Source organism: Solanum verrucosum, unplaced genomic scaffold, assembly GCF_900185275.1.
Source record: "Solanum verrucosum unplaced genomic scaffold, falcon-dt-bn FXZP01000112.1, whole genome shotgun sequence".
Classification (NCBI taxonomy): domain Eukaryota; kingdom Viridiplantae; phylum Streptophyta; class Magnoliopsida; order Solanales; family Solanaceae; genus Solanum; species Solanum verrucosum.
The window spans coordinates 3209695-3224979 of record NW_026020441.1 but is presented as its reverse complement, the minus strand read 5'-3'; the positions used below and the strand labels follow the sequence as shown (position 1 = coordinate 3224979).

Below are 15285 nucleotides of genomic sequence, written 5' to 3'. Positions count from 1 at the left end.
TACAATTTCTACTAATGAATTTTATCTAAGTCTTTATCGAGAACATCCGAGAGGATGCATCCTCAATTAAACCATAGGTGTGGATGTAAACAAAAAGGACGTAACACAACATGAAACTTTTCTTCGCAGCGAACTGGGACATAGTCCGAAGAGGAGTATCAAACTCTTAGGACGCGAGCTGAGGAGCAACTTCCACCACAATCAAACCACACCCCTATCAGAAGGCATGCATATTTTTCTTTGGATTTATCGGTTTTAATTTCACATCTGAAAAACTTTGCACTCTCATCGGAGGCAAATTTCCAATATGAGTGACAATACACGAAGAGCTTTGGAAAGTATGTACCTGTAAGTCCTTAACTATGGGTGTGAACTACACCACATTCGTGTTTAAGAGGTTGCAAGCCTCTTTTTCATACTCAACTTACTTGTCACTCCTCCAGAACCAAATGTTATCTTGTATAATAGATTTCCTTTTCAACTGATTGAGTCGAACTACAAACAACCTGATTCCTTGAGTTGAAGGATATGTAGGCAGGCTCAATGTTGAAAACTCGGCTGTATTTCAATAATCTCTCTTAAATCTTATTCCCAAGCATTCCGATCTCTTCATAAATTGATATCGGGATAGCTTTCGAATTCTTTGGTTAGGGTCCAGCCATAATTCCTCAAAAATCCGTATCGGGCCTTTTTCTCAAAGAGATGAAATGGTTTGGTCAAAATTGGATTCGTCAATCTTCTTTGCCCAGGTTCTCTTTCATCGACCCTACCCAAAGAATGGGGCAGTTGTTGACACCCAATTTTGACCCTATGCAATTCGAGTTAACTATTGAGCTTTTTCAATTTCAAACAATTTGAAATAATCGTCTTTGAAAAATCCTAAAAAATATATATTATAAAAATCTCTTTCTAATTAGTTTTGCTTAATGTTTTTCAGAAATAATTATATAATTTTACATATTGGTTTATATAATTTTCATATTTTATATAAATATTTGATAAATAGCCTAAAAATATTGTTTAGCATAAATACATATTTATTTCCTTTAAATTAGTGGATTATATAATTTTGTATAATTAGTTTTCTATCTTAAGTAATGAACTTATGTCTTGATAATTATTTCGTCTTGTTTAAATTAAGAAGTTAGAATAATTAATCGATAATTATCCCTCTCATTTTAATTTTGGCCTAATTTAGTTATTTGATTCAATTTGGTCATACCTAACTCAAATTGGTTAAATTAGCAACTAAAATGGCCAATTTTTAAATAAAATAGAGCATCCTTTTAATTTACACACACTCCCACGATCTCATCTCTCTTTTCCTCTTTGAATCCTCACACACTCCTCTCTATTTTTTTTCTTTCTCACGCTCTAAATCAAAGTCGTGCTTTCCTCTCCCCTTTTTCCTTCCCAGAACGCGAAAGTCAGACCAAGAACCCTAAATTTCTTCATCCAAACGACCGCCCCCTATCACCCCTGTCAGCCCCCTTGTGCATATTTTCAAAGATTGCAAACCACTGGCCTAAATTGTTGACTTAAGGTTAGATAAATCTCACCATAATCTAATGCGAATCAGATAATATCACATTGAATCTGGATTTTTGGGGGTATGTTCTCCTCTTGCTTGTTTTTTTCCTTCCGTTCTCTCCAATCAATCACTCATCTCCCGCTCAAACGACTATTTGAATTCAAACCTTTATTTTTGCTATAAATACATGGTATTGGTGCCATTTAAAGGGATACTCAGACAGGAAGATAATTGGTATTTGAAGGTTGGAGAATAGTATTCTACAAAATAAAACCCACGAAGGTTTGAGCCTAGTATTTTTTATTTTCTTTCGAGTTATTTTGCTCATCTGTTGGTGTGGTGGGTTGAAGTGGAATTTTCTCAGCTCGTTTGCCTCAGTTTGCTACCCCAGAAAAGGTATATAGCCTCACTCTTATTACTGTCTTCCTCTCATTCAGAGTTTTGCTTTGTTTGCTTAGTTGGTCGTTTGATCTCTTAGTTTAGTAAGAGTGGGGATTCTTTCGTATGAGCAAGAAATTTTGGTTTTTCCTGTGTGAACATGGTTCGAATATGTATGTACGGGTGCAGGAAGTTTAGTTTCTGGTTGTTGCTGCTCTTATTGTGTAGGCTTTCCGAGTATTGTTGTGATCGGTTTTAAAAATATTTTATTAGCTTTAGTTGTTTGTTCTTTCTCATTATGAACTTGCTTTGTTGCCTAATATTTGACATCATATTCTTCATTCTTTCACCCTAAGTTGGTTGAATGAACTAAGAGGTCAACATTTTGAGTTCAAGCGATATATCTGTCACTGTTTTGAGTTGATTTATTGTCTTTATTAATGCCCGTTTTTGACTCCTTATTGGAATGATTATTGAGCTTGTCTTGGAGCATCGGGGTTTTGTATTTCTTTCTGGATTTTAGCCTATTTCTGGCTTTTGCTTCTTTTTGGAGTCTCTTCCTGTTTCTTCTTCATTTTTTAAAATTCATAAGCTTGTTAATCTTCGAATGATAAGGCACGAGTTGTTGGCGCCTTTCCCTATAGTTGTTGTTGCCTCATTAACTTGGTTTTTGAGACTGTCATATCGTGTGTATTGATTCATGTCTTTAAATCGATTGTGAGTCGAGAAAACATCTGAGTGTGAGGTGTTGTAGTATTTGGTTGTTTAAAATCCTTGCGGTAGTAGACCCTTTGATGAAGGAATAGGCCAGTTCTTTTGATTTACAAAAAATAAAATAAAAAATGAACCAATAGCCTTTCTTATTTACCTTGAGAGTCATTGTCTTCATCGTCTTAGTTTCTTTTGCCTCATATTATACAAAATAGTCGAGTGGACTTGTGAGTAGAATATCAGATCAATTATTTTCTGTGGTAAGACTAGTAGTATAAATCACGTGCAAGTCATGGCTCGAAACTTGTCTGTTATGCTAAAATGATCCTTTATCACTGTTTCTTCATCAGAATACATTATGCATTTACCATGGCATTTAATGTCTTTGGGATTTGAAACCTTTCCAAGTTAAAATTTATTTATCCTACATTTTATTCAATGTATCGTGGCAGTGCTTTCTTGGGTTATTTTCCCTGCACATTTGATATGAATCTAGTTTTGTTTCGTTATCGTTAATTGTATAGAGAGAGAATTGCACCCCTCTCTCCTTTCTCTTTTAATATACTAATCTTTATTTCCTTTTTTTGTGTTGCATGTGAAATCTACCTCGAGTCTATATTGGACTCTCAACTCCTATCCTTGCATCTCTTCGTTGGGCCAAAGGCTCAATTTTACCCTTATCGTGTCAGCCAACCTTGAGAAATCGAAGAACAAGTCTTTAGAATCGATATACAGGTCCCGGAAAGCAGAAAAATGAATTGTATACATTCGATATACACTGATATATATCAGGGGTATACAAAAACGGGAATTGAGCCAAGAGCCCAAATCAGCAACGAGTTTGGCCCTAAAAAGGGCCCAAATTCATCTTCTCTTTTATTCTCCTAGATTATTTAATTGTGATTACTTATTGTTAGTTTTTTTAATTAACTCTAACTTTAAATAACTTAATTAAGGATGAACTATTTTCTTTGTGTTGGTTTACTTTAATAAATTTTATTTTATCAACTCTTGCACCCTTATTTACTTATTCAAATGTTTTTCTTTTCAAAACTTTCACTTACTTTTAACTAGTTTAAAATGATTTCTTGGTTTATCAACTAAATTGGTGTAAATTATTTTTAAAATGATTCAAACAAATGCTAATTAATCTACTTTTGTTAAAATTCTAATCACTTGCAATTTAATTCAAATATTTCATTTTAGGTCTTTTTTTAAAAAAAAAAAATGAAAAAATGATTCTTTATTTAACTATTTTCTCAAAGTTCGAATATTGTAAAATACATTTTGTATTAAACCATTTTTTTTCAAAGAATTAGTCAAAAATTATTTTAGTCTAGTCGTAGGATAACCGCATGGTAGCGGCTACTTTAAGTGCTAATACCAGCTTAGAGTAGAAATAAGAACCTCTTACCCATTTTCTCTAAATTTTTAAAGGTTTATATGTTAAGGCCTTTTTAAATTAAATTTTGTTAATTTCTTTAAAAAATTAAGTGGCGACTATTTTCTAAGTATTTTTCTCAAATTGTTTTATACTTAGAACATTTCAAAAAAGTGATTTTTCTAAAGATAGTAAAATTACGGCGTACAACCATATCTCTTAGAATATAAAGAGTTACATGGCTCGTAAGCTATCAAATTAAAGGTATTTGAATCTACTTTCCAATGCCACCAATTTCACGTCAATTCAATTTCTAAGTAAAAAGTTATGACTATTTTAGTAACCTGATACAGTGCTATTACGTATTAACCGATGGGAAACATCAAAAAGCATTGTTTTTGTCTTTTTACCTCCAAGAAAACCCTAAACGAATTTCTTGACTAATAAAAGGCTCAAAACAATCAAATTTTCATCTTTTAATCCATCATTCTCTTCTCTCTCAAACCCTAAGGCAAAATCCTAAGGAAAAATCAAAGTAGAAGACTCCATTCAAGATTCTTTCAATCTTTTTCAAGATTCTTCTTCAAGGTAAGTCTTTTTCCAAGAATTCCATTCTTTTCAACTCAAATTCCTCCGTACAATTATGAATCACTAATGAAAATCATAATTCTTGGCCATAGATATTTCAAGAAACTAATTCAAAAATCTCAAGAAAGATTTTCTTGATCGTTTACCTTCAAGTTAGGGTTTCAAGGATTCTACTCAAGTTCTTCTTCAAGATTCTTCAAGATCCTTGTTCTTTCAGGTATGTAAGGCTATCATAGAGTTGGACTAGTTCGTCCTCACCCCCTACATCTACTTTCAAATAAGTAAAAGAGAAATCTAGGATTTTACCCCTAAATTTGAGTATTCTTGAGATAAGTTGATTTGAGTTCTTGAGTTTATGGTTTTTTTAAAAATTCTATTCCTAATTATTGAGTTTCTATATTTTTATTGAGATCTTTGAGTTGATTTGTTCATGTCTATAATTCAGCATGAACCCTATTTTGAGTTATAAATCTTGAGAAAATTTTCAAAGCCAACACTTGAGTTTTAAACTGAGTTTTGAGGAAGTAAGTATGAGAATGAGAAGAGTCATATACATGAGCTCCATATGTTCTTTAGACCCTTGAGTCGATTCATTCATGCTCATAAATTCTGCATGAACGCCATACATTGAGTATCTTCGAAAGGGGTAGCATCTTCGAGTTCTAAGTCTTTGAGCATTGAGTTCCTAACCCTTTTGAGATTATATTCCTACTTATGGGACTACTACATGTTACCCATGAAGCCTTTGAGTTGAGTTGTTCATGCTCATAATTCTGTATGAACCCTATGAGTTGAGCAGTCTAGAGATGAGTAGTGTCATTGAGTCTTGATTTCTGAGTACCGAGGTTCTTTATTGTTATTAAGATCCCGGAGTTGAGTCGTTCATGTTTATAATTCCACATGAACCCTATGATTTGAGTTATAAATTTTAAAAAGTTTTTTAAAACCAACACTTAGGTTCTTAAACTGAGGTTTGAGAAAGTAAAGATGAGTTTTGAGAAAAGAGTTTTCTAAACACGATTAGTATGACAATCGAGTATGCCATCAATGTATGAGCAGTATGGTATCTAGATATACCATCAATGTTTATGCAGTATGACTTCTCAAGTCATCAATGATCATATTATAATATGATTTTGAAATGTTTTTGAGAAAGAACAGTGTTGAGTTCATTTTCTTTAAAATGATATATGGGAACTAAATACTCCCACGAGTAAATGTTTTTACATTTAAGATGAGAGGAAACTGAGATTTCCAAAAGAGTTTTGAGCAGTTTGAATACCATCTCTTTTGAGAGATATTTTTGAGTAATAATCTCAAACCACATAAAGGGTTATATTTTTAAAAACATATGACCTAGTATATCTTGGGAGTATTATTGAGCACCGATATGGGTGAGAGTTCAGATAACTCACAGCCTCCATAAACCATGTAGCCAACATGGATAGAAAGGGTCATACTTTTTAGATGATTCTTTTGTGCTTTTTAGCATAGACTAGTGGATTCACTAAGTGAGTAGGTTCTATACCCCGACAAAGTATAGGTAGGCCCTGGCAGCGTGAGGCAAGACGTTGTATCATCACATAACTCATAGTGATGGTTGTCGATTAGAGAAACTCCCACAGAGATATTTTTTAATCTTTTATACATAGAGTTGTATTGTATTTTTATATCCAAACTAAGTTATTATTGTATTCTTCAATACATTGAGTTGATGTCTACTGTTTTAAAAGCTTTCTATATATTGCATCTTTTATTGTTGCTTTATATTGAGTTGAGTATCCAGAGTTGAGTATATAGAGTTGAGTATCTTATTATTGAGTTGAGCCTTATTTCACTAAGTTGAATATCTTATCATTGAGTAGAGCCCTATTTTCTCTGAGTTGAATTGAACTATGTTTTCTTAAGTTGAATTGAGTTGAGTGAGTTGAGAAGAGGTAAGTATGTTTCTATTCCATCGGTTCAAGCATATGTTTATGCTTTAGAATTCCCCTTACATGCTTGTACATTCCATGTACGGAGCCATTTGTTCTGCATCATTTCATGATGCAGATAAATGTACTTAGGATCATCAACAGATGCTTCGTTGATACCGTATGCTGTTTGAGTTAGGTATAGTGAGCCTCCTTTCTTTCGGAGGGTTCCACTTGTACTTTCAGTTATATCAATTGTTTGGATGTCGTGGGTCTTGTCCCAACTTCCATCTTTGTCAATTAAAGGCTTCATAGATCAACAATAGAGTTTCAGAAGTCTGTTCATTTATTTTGTTAAATGTTTTAAAGACTTAAGTTGCCTATTTTATGGTGAGTTGAATATTTTATTTTTATTCAGTTTTAAGCTTTGTATGCTTGAGTTAGTCTTCCGCTTGTAGTCAGTCAGGATGATGGTTCGCTTGGGGATCAACAATGATTCTTGAGTGCCGGTCACGTCCAGGGTGTAGGCTCGATCGTGACAGTTGCAATCTTCATCATATTAGATAGAGGCACACAATTTACTTCTAACTTTTGGAGGACGTTGCAGGCTGAATTAGGTACTAGATTGGATCTTAGTACTGCATTTCACCCTCAAACCGATGGTCAGTCTGAGTGAACAATTCAAGCGTTGGAGGATATGCTTCGTGCGTGCGTGATAGATTTTGGTGGTCAGTGGGATCAGTTTTTACCCTTGGCATAGTTCTCGTACAACAATAGCTATCACTCGTGTGTTGATATGGCCCCATTTGAAGCATTGTATAGGAGGAGATGTAGGTCTCCCATTGGTTAGTTTGATGCATTTGAGGTGAGACCTTGGGTACCGATCTTTTGAAGGAATCTTTAGAGAAAGTGAAATCCATATAGGAGAAGCTTCTAGCAGCTCAGAGCAGTTAGAAGGAGTATGCAGATCGAAAGGTCAAGGACTTAGAGTTTATGAAGGGTGAGCAAGTCTTGTTGAAGTTTTCACCCGTGAAGGGTGTGATGCAGTTTGGTAAGCAAGGTAAGCTTAGTCTGAGGTATATTGGACCATTTGAAGTTCTTAAGCGTGCGGGGGAGGTGGCCTATGAATTGGCCTTGCCTCTAGGGTTGTTAGGAGTGCACCCGGTATTTCATGTATCCGTGCTGAAAAAATACCATGGTGATGGAAACTACATTATTAGTTGGGATTCGGTCCTGCTTGATAAAAATATGTCTTATGAGGAGGAGCCTGTAGCCATTCTAGATAGGGAGGTCCGGAAGTTGAGGTCAAAGGAGATTTCATCTATCAATGTTCAGTGGAAGAATCAGTCAGTTGAAGAGTCCACTTGGGAGAGTGAGGCTGATATGCATGGAAGATATCCACACCTTTTTATCGATTCAGGTACCCTTTCTTACCCTCACCTTCTTTTGATCGTTCGAGGACGAACGATGGGTAAATTCGTATCTAATGTAATGACTCATTTGGTCGTTTTGAGTACTAGAGCTTTTTATTTCATAAAATACTTTCCGATAGATTCTAAATGAGTATTTTGGACTATTCGTAACTACAATAATAGAATTAATGGGGTAGTTTTAATAATTTATTTAGTTGGTGGTTAAAGAAAATAACATTAAAATTAATAGTGGGTCACTTTCACACTTTTATAATTAGTCTTTAAATAGTTAGGGTAGTAAATAATATGTAGAAGAAAATAGGAGAAGAGGAGAATAACAGAATAGAGCGTGAACGAAAGAAGAACCAAGTGACTTATGCTTCAGGTAACTCATCCGCCAAAAAAATTGTATTGGGTATATTGGTATGAATCATAGTATTATCATTATTATTATGATGTTGGGGTGAAAGAATGAACTTGTGGGTGCTATGCGTATGTGTTTACTGTCGTTGCAATTCTTTACCTTGCAATGCAGTCGGATTTGTATACTAATGTAGGTAGTGTTAAATTATAATGTTTGTTTGAGGGATAACTTTATCAATTTAATAATTTGGATTGGATAGAAGTTTGGAATGGAAATTGGGTAACAGTAACAACTGAAAAATTAAGGGTAGCATTTTGGGGGAGAAAATTTGTAGTGGATAATAATTGCCATGATGATGGCAATGACGAGGATAATATGTTGGTTTGAAGTGTGGACTGCCACTGGTTTCGGTACCAGTGGCTTTAGCTTTGGATAATAAAATTTTTATTATTATTTTATAAATCAAGTTTTAATATATTGAGATAGGTAATTAAACATTGAGTGTAATATATTATTTGAATACCATTAAGGTTATGTTATTCAGAGAAACAAAGACTTAACCTTAGACTTGCAATTTGAGAAATACGGGAGTTGACATAGAAGTTGAAATCAAAATTTAGGAAAGTTTTTATAGTTATATAGCTGTCTATAGTCTTGTTTACTTATGAGTTATGCATACTTAATGGATTGGAAACACTCTGAGGCATTGAGGAAAGGAAGAGCATTGGGGAACTAGCTTGGATGTCTTCGGTTCTTCGGTGGAGGTAAATTATGATTTATTCTATTTGATAGATAGACTATTAAATATTAATAGTGATTGATATGCATTGAGTGATATTGTGAATTTTTCTATGTACTTGGTTGTTGTGGTTTGGATAATTCGTATGTTGTTGTGATTGGTAAAAACCGTGAATCCATAATCTTGAACCTTCTCTATCAAAGTGATGCCTTGAATAAAGTAGGTTTGATGAAATACTGTTAATGAAGTGAAAATGGTGATAATGAATGATAATTTAATGATATTTTGAATCGGGTGCCATAAGCCAACACAAAATTTTGGATCAGGTGTCACGTTCGACTTGAATCAGGTGTCATGTTCCGATACAGAAATATTAAAGGAAAACATATTAAACAACTTAATGTACTCAATCTCAAGAATTTATTCCCGAAAAAGCTTGGTGTGGAGGCATGAGTCCTCATGTGTGTTCTTGATATTGTTTATTGATTACATACTTACTTTGGTGTTGTTTGCCACATGCTAAGTGTCATAGTTGATTTTATACTATTACTTATTGCATATTAGTTTCTATTTTGAGTTGGCCGATAATACCTACTCAGTACATGTTGCCCTGTACTGACCCTTACTTGTGTTTTCTTCGTTTTCTTTTGTGGATTGCAGCAAGTGTACCATCAACTTCGACTTTCCCTCAGCTCTAGCCAATCTCCAGCTCATCAAATTTCAGGGTGAGCTACTTCTTCTAGCTTGTGCTGGATTCTCTCGGTCATGGCATGATGTCTTTAAATTTTGGACATAGACTATCCTACTTATTTATTTTGGTGTCGTTAATACTCTTAGACTTGGTATATTTAGAATAGATGTCCTTATGTGATGATTTTCAGGTTTTGGGGATAATATGTAATAGACTCAAGAGATTTCTTTTATTGGAGCTTTAATAAATTTTGAGCTTCCGCATTTTGGTTGTTTCCGTAAGTTGAATAATTGATATAAGTTGGGGTTGAATTCATTGGTTCGCTTACTTAGGAGGTTAAGGGTGGGTGACACTTATGAATAGTTTTGGGTCGTGACATCTAATATAATAGATAGTATATTGCGTGTATCCTTTCCTTTTATATGTTCTAAAGTAATGTTATATATTGAAGTCGCGTCCAAAAAATTTAGCCATCGTCTTTTACTACTACTTGGTTTTTGTAAAAATATATACACAACACAAAGCTATGATCAAAGTACACCAAAAAAAAAATACGAAAAGACATATCAAAATAACCAAGAATACAAACCTAGGAAAAGGTATTATCTAAGAAAATCTACGGCAAGAAAGCCTTACCTAAATAAAGATAGACATGTAAGAAAACAAAATACTAACATAATTTTCTTTCTTGGGAACCTTGATTCCTGTTTGAAAAAATGTCCACGCTTTATCCTTTTTTGCTATCTTTGGTCTATCTTTTTGGGGGGGTTATTTCCGTCTTCTTTAGTTGTTCAATTAGAGCATGTATATTGTTATCTTGTTTTGTTTGTTCTTTAGGTATTTTAGTTTCTAATAAAATATCTAATTTTTTAATTTATTCCTATTACGTTATCGTCTAGTTTTTTATTTAATTCTAACAATACAAAGATTATTAGATTGTCTAGGTAGAAAAAATAGTAGAATGAGAAACGATCAGCTTATAGAAGACTTCCAAGAAACACTGATAAATGTAGATGAATATATGTCAGATAATGAAAGTATATATTAAGTAATAAGCATAGATGCAGTAGAAGGAGGAAGACAAGACTCATCAGATTCAGAAGAAACCTTAATAAAAGAAATAGGACTAGAAAAATCTCCGGCAGCGGTGCCATAAACATCCCAAACATAGAAAGACTTTATTTTGGACAACAAAACCTGATATTTTATCCACCATCTAACCTGAGTTTCCGAGTAAAACCAGAAACCAAGATAGACAGACCCCAAAAATGTTTGATAGACAGCCTATGGATAACTTACAATACAATACAACGACACAATATCTATTTCATTTCTGTATTAAATTCTTTAATCCACTACTTACCGAGAAAAATGAAAACAAAAAGTTCAAATTCTATGTGGTAGTTCAAGGAAGACTAGCAGGTATTTTTCAGACATGGACTGAGGTAATAGACTCGATAAAAGATTTTCCCACTCCCCTCCTCAAATGGTTCAATATTTAAACGAAGCATTAGACTATGACAGAGGAACTTTGGGGCCAAATTATTTCATATGCCTGGTATTAAGATAAACCACAAGCCCGTTTATACAGTGCAACATCAAGAAAGACACAGACAAAGTCATTTTTTGTGATCATTGTTCCTCGATGACAGAAGGTTTTAGAAGACAAAATCAAAATATTGACAGACTTGAAAAAGAAAAAGAAAAATTGACTCAGTTTATATAAGTTACAGAGCATATATATAAGACGTTAAGAACTGTTTGGTATTAGAGCATAAGTTACAATCTTGTATAACACCAACAACATACTTATCCAACTGTTTAAATATATGCCGACACCATGTCTTTAGACAAGATCCGGCCACATAACCAGAAATGGTTAGAAGCATAGGAATAAGAATGCCAATAGAAGCTCCTATCAAACTCCAAGATGGAGGAGATAGAGCAAAAATACTAAATATAACAGCTCATGATCCTCAATTATGGAACTGAGTAATAGATGTATGGAAAGGAATAATAGTAGCAGATTATATACACCATTATAGTAAAACAGATGTAGAAACCATGTATATATACATGGAGACTTTCTTAGGAGAATCAATTAAAGGAGTATGGGAAGCATACAAAGTAGCATATCCTCAAGAATTTCAAGAATTAGTAAACATGGGACCAAACCCGTATAATTTTACTAATAAAATACACAGCTTAATAGTGGATTAGTTGTATTACAAAAGAATGCACTAATAAAATTAGAACAACTTAGTATAACAAATTGGAGCCATATAAAGAATTTTGTAAAAGACTATTTCTACTATTGTGCAATAAGTGGTAATGCATTTGACCAAAGCTTGGGAAAAAAGCTTTTTAACAAACTCTCTGGTGCCTTAGGAAGAGAAATAGAAGAAAGATGGAACAAAAGAGAAGGAGTAATGCAAAACCCGAACGCTAACTGGTCTATAGGACATAAAATATAGCATGTTATGGAAATATTACAAAAAAAATGTACAAATATACAAATACAAAAACAATTAAAACAAAACGAGATAGGTTTTTGTAAAAATATATACACAACACAAAGCTATGATTAAAGTACACCAAAAAGAAAATACAAAGAGACATCAAAATAACCAAGAATACAAACCTAGGCAAAAGTATTATCTAAGAAAATCTATGGCAAGAAAGCCTTACCTAAATAAAGATAGACACGTAAAAAAACATAATAATAATAGAATTTACAAAAATAGACTATCTTGTTTTACATGCGGAAGTGAAGAGCATCTTGCTAATACTTGTCTAGGTAGAAATAACAGTAGAACGAGAAATGCTCAGCTTATGGAAGACTTCCAAGAAACACTGATTAATGTAGACGAATATATGTTAGATAACGAAAGTATATATTAAGTAATAAGCATAGATGCAGTAGAAGGAGGAAGACAAGACTCATCAGATTCAGAAGAAGAAACCCTAATAAACGAAATAGGACTAGAAAAATCCCCGGCAGCGGCGCCATAAACACCCCAAACATATAAAGACTTTATTTTGGAAACAAAACCTGATATTTTATCCACTATCTAACCTGAGTTTCCGAGTAAAATCAGAAACCAAGATAGACAGACCCCAAAGATATTTGATGGACAACCTATGGATAACTTACAATAAAATACCACGACACAATACCTATTTCATTTCTGTATTAAATTCTTTAAGCCACTCCTTTACCGAGAAAAAGGAAAACAAAAAGTTCAAATTCTATGTGGTGGTTCAAGGAAGACTAGCAGGTATTTTTCAGACATGGAGTGAGGTAATAGACTCAATTAAAGATTTTCCCACTACCCTCCTCAAATGGTTTGATAATTTAAACGAAGCATTAGACTATGCAAGAGAAACTTTGGGGCCAAATTATTTCATAAGCCTGGTGTTAAGATAAACCACAATCCCGTTTATACAATGCAACATCAAGAAAGACACAGTCAAAATCATTTTTTGTGATCATTGTTCCTCGATGACAGAAGGTTTTAGAAGACAAAATCAACATATTTACAGACTTGAAAACGTAAAAGAAAAATTGACTCTGTTTATATAAGTTACAGAGCATATATATAAGACTTTAAGAACTGTTTGGTATTAGAGCATAAGTTACAATCCTGTATAACACCAACAACATACTTAGCCAACTGTTTAAATATATGCCGATACCGTGTCTTTAGACAAGACCCGACCACATAACTAGAAATGGTTAGACCCATAGGAATAAGAATGCCAATAGAAGCTCCTACCAAACTCCAAGATGGAGGAGATAGAGGAAAAATACTAAATATAACAGCTCATGACCCTCAATTATGGAACTGAGTAATAGATGTATGGAAAGGAATAGTAGTAGCAGATTATATACACCATTATAGTGAAATAGATGTAGAAACCATGTATAGATACATGAAGACTTTCTTAGGAAAATCAATTAACGGAGTATGAAAAGCATACAGAGTAGCATATCCTCAAGAATTTCAAGAATTAGTAAACATGGGACCAAACCCGTATAATTTTACTAATAAAATACACAACTTAATAGCGGATTAGTAGTATTGCAAAAGAATGCACTAATAAAATTAGAACAACTTAGTATAACTAATTGGAGCCATATAAAGAATTTTTTAAAAGACTATTTCTACTATTGTGCAATAAGTGGTAATGCATTTGACCAAAGCTTGGGAAAAAAGCTTTTTTGACAAACTCTCTGGTGCCTTAGGTAGAGAAATAGAAGAAATATGGAATAAAATAGAAGGGGTAATGCAAAACCCGAACGCTAACTGGTCTATAGGACATAAAATATAGCATGTTATGGAAATATTACAAGAAAAATGTACAAATATACAATACAAAAACAATTAAAACAAAACGAGACAGGTTTTTGTAAAAATATATACACAACACAAAGCTATGATCAAAGTACACCAAAAAGAAAATACAAAGAGACATATCAAAATAACCAAGAATACAAACCTAGGAAAAAGTATTATTTAAGAAAACCTACGGCAAGAAAGCCTTACCTAAATAAAGATAGACACGTAAGAAAACATAATAATAACAGAATTTACAAAAATAGACTATCATGTTTTACATGCGGAAGTGAAGAGCATCTAGCTAATACTTGTCTAGGTAGAAATAACAGTAGAACGAAAAATGCTCAGCTTATAGATGACTTCCAAGAAACACTGATAAATGTAGATGAATATATGTTAGATAACGAAAGTATATATTCAGTAATTAGCATATATGCAGTAGAAGGAGGAAGACAAGACTCATCAGATTCAGAAGAAGAAACCTTAATAACCGAAATAGGACTAGAAAAATCCACGGCAGCGGCGCCATAAACACCCCAAACATAGAAAGACTTTATTTTGGAAAACAAAACCTGATATTTTATCCACCATCTAACCTGAGTCTCCCAGTAACACCAGAAACCAAGATAGACAAACCCCAAAGATGTTTGATAGACAACCTATGGATAGTTTACAATAAAATACCCCGAGACAATATCTATTTTGTTTCTGTATTAAATTCTTTAAGCCACTACTTTACCGAAAAAAATGAAAACAAAAAGTTCAAATTGTATGTGGTGGTTCAAGGAAGACTAGCAAGTATTTTCCAGACATGGACTGAGGTAATAGACTCGATTAAAGATTTTCCCAGTCCCCTCTTCAAAAGGTTCTATATTTTAAATAAAGCATTAGACTATGCCAGAGGAACTTTGGGGCCAAATTATTTCATAAGCCTGGTATTAAGATAAACCACAAGCCCGTTTATACAATACAACATCAAGAAAGACACAGACAAAATCATTTTCTGTGATCATTGTTCCTCGATGAAAGAAGGTTTTAGAAGATAAAATTTAAATATTGACAGACTTGAAAAAGAAAAAGAAAAATTGAATCACTTTATATAAGTTACAGAGCATATATATAAGACTTTAAGTACTGTTTGGTATCAGAGCATAAGTTACAATCCTGTATAACACCAACAACATACTTATCCAACAGTTTAAATATATGCCGACATCGTGTCTTTAGACAAGACCTG

At 33.4% G+C, this 15285-nt stretch overlaps 1 protein-coding gene across 1 annotated transcript; it reads left to right on the top strand.

The window, feature by feature from the left end:
- The first annotated feature begins 7495 nt into the window (after positions 1–7495).
- Positions 7496–9715, top strand: LOC125808497 (uncharacterized). The gene is made up of 2 exons (XM_049488196.1): positions 7496–7922; positions 9678–9715. Exons 1-2 carry the CDS (start codon positions 7496–7498, stop codon positions 9713–9715), a joined length of 465 nt encoding a protein of 154 aa, XP_049344153.1.
- Positions 9716–15285: the final 5570 nt, after the last annotated feature.

Coding starts and splice junctions, on each gene's coding strand:
- LOC125808497 (XM_049488196.1), top strand. CDS start 7,496: ATGAAGGGTGAGCAAGTCTTGTTGAAGTTTTCACCCGTGAAGGGTGTG. Junction 7,923..9,677: donor ACACCTTTTTATCGATTCAG/GTACCCTTTCTT, acceptor TGTGGATTGCAG/CAAGTGTACCATCAACTTCG.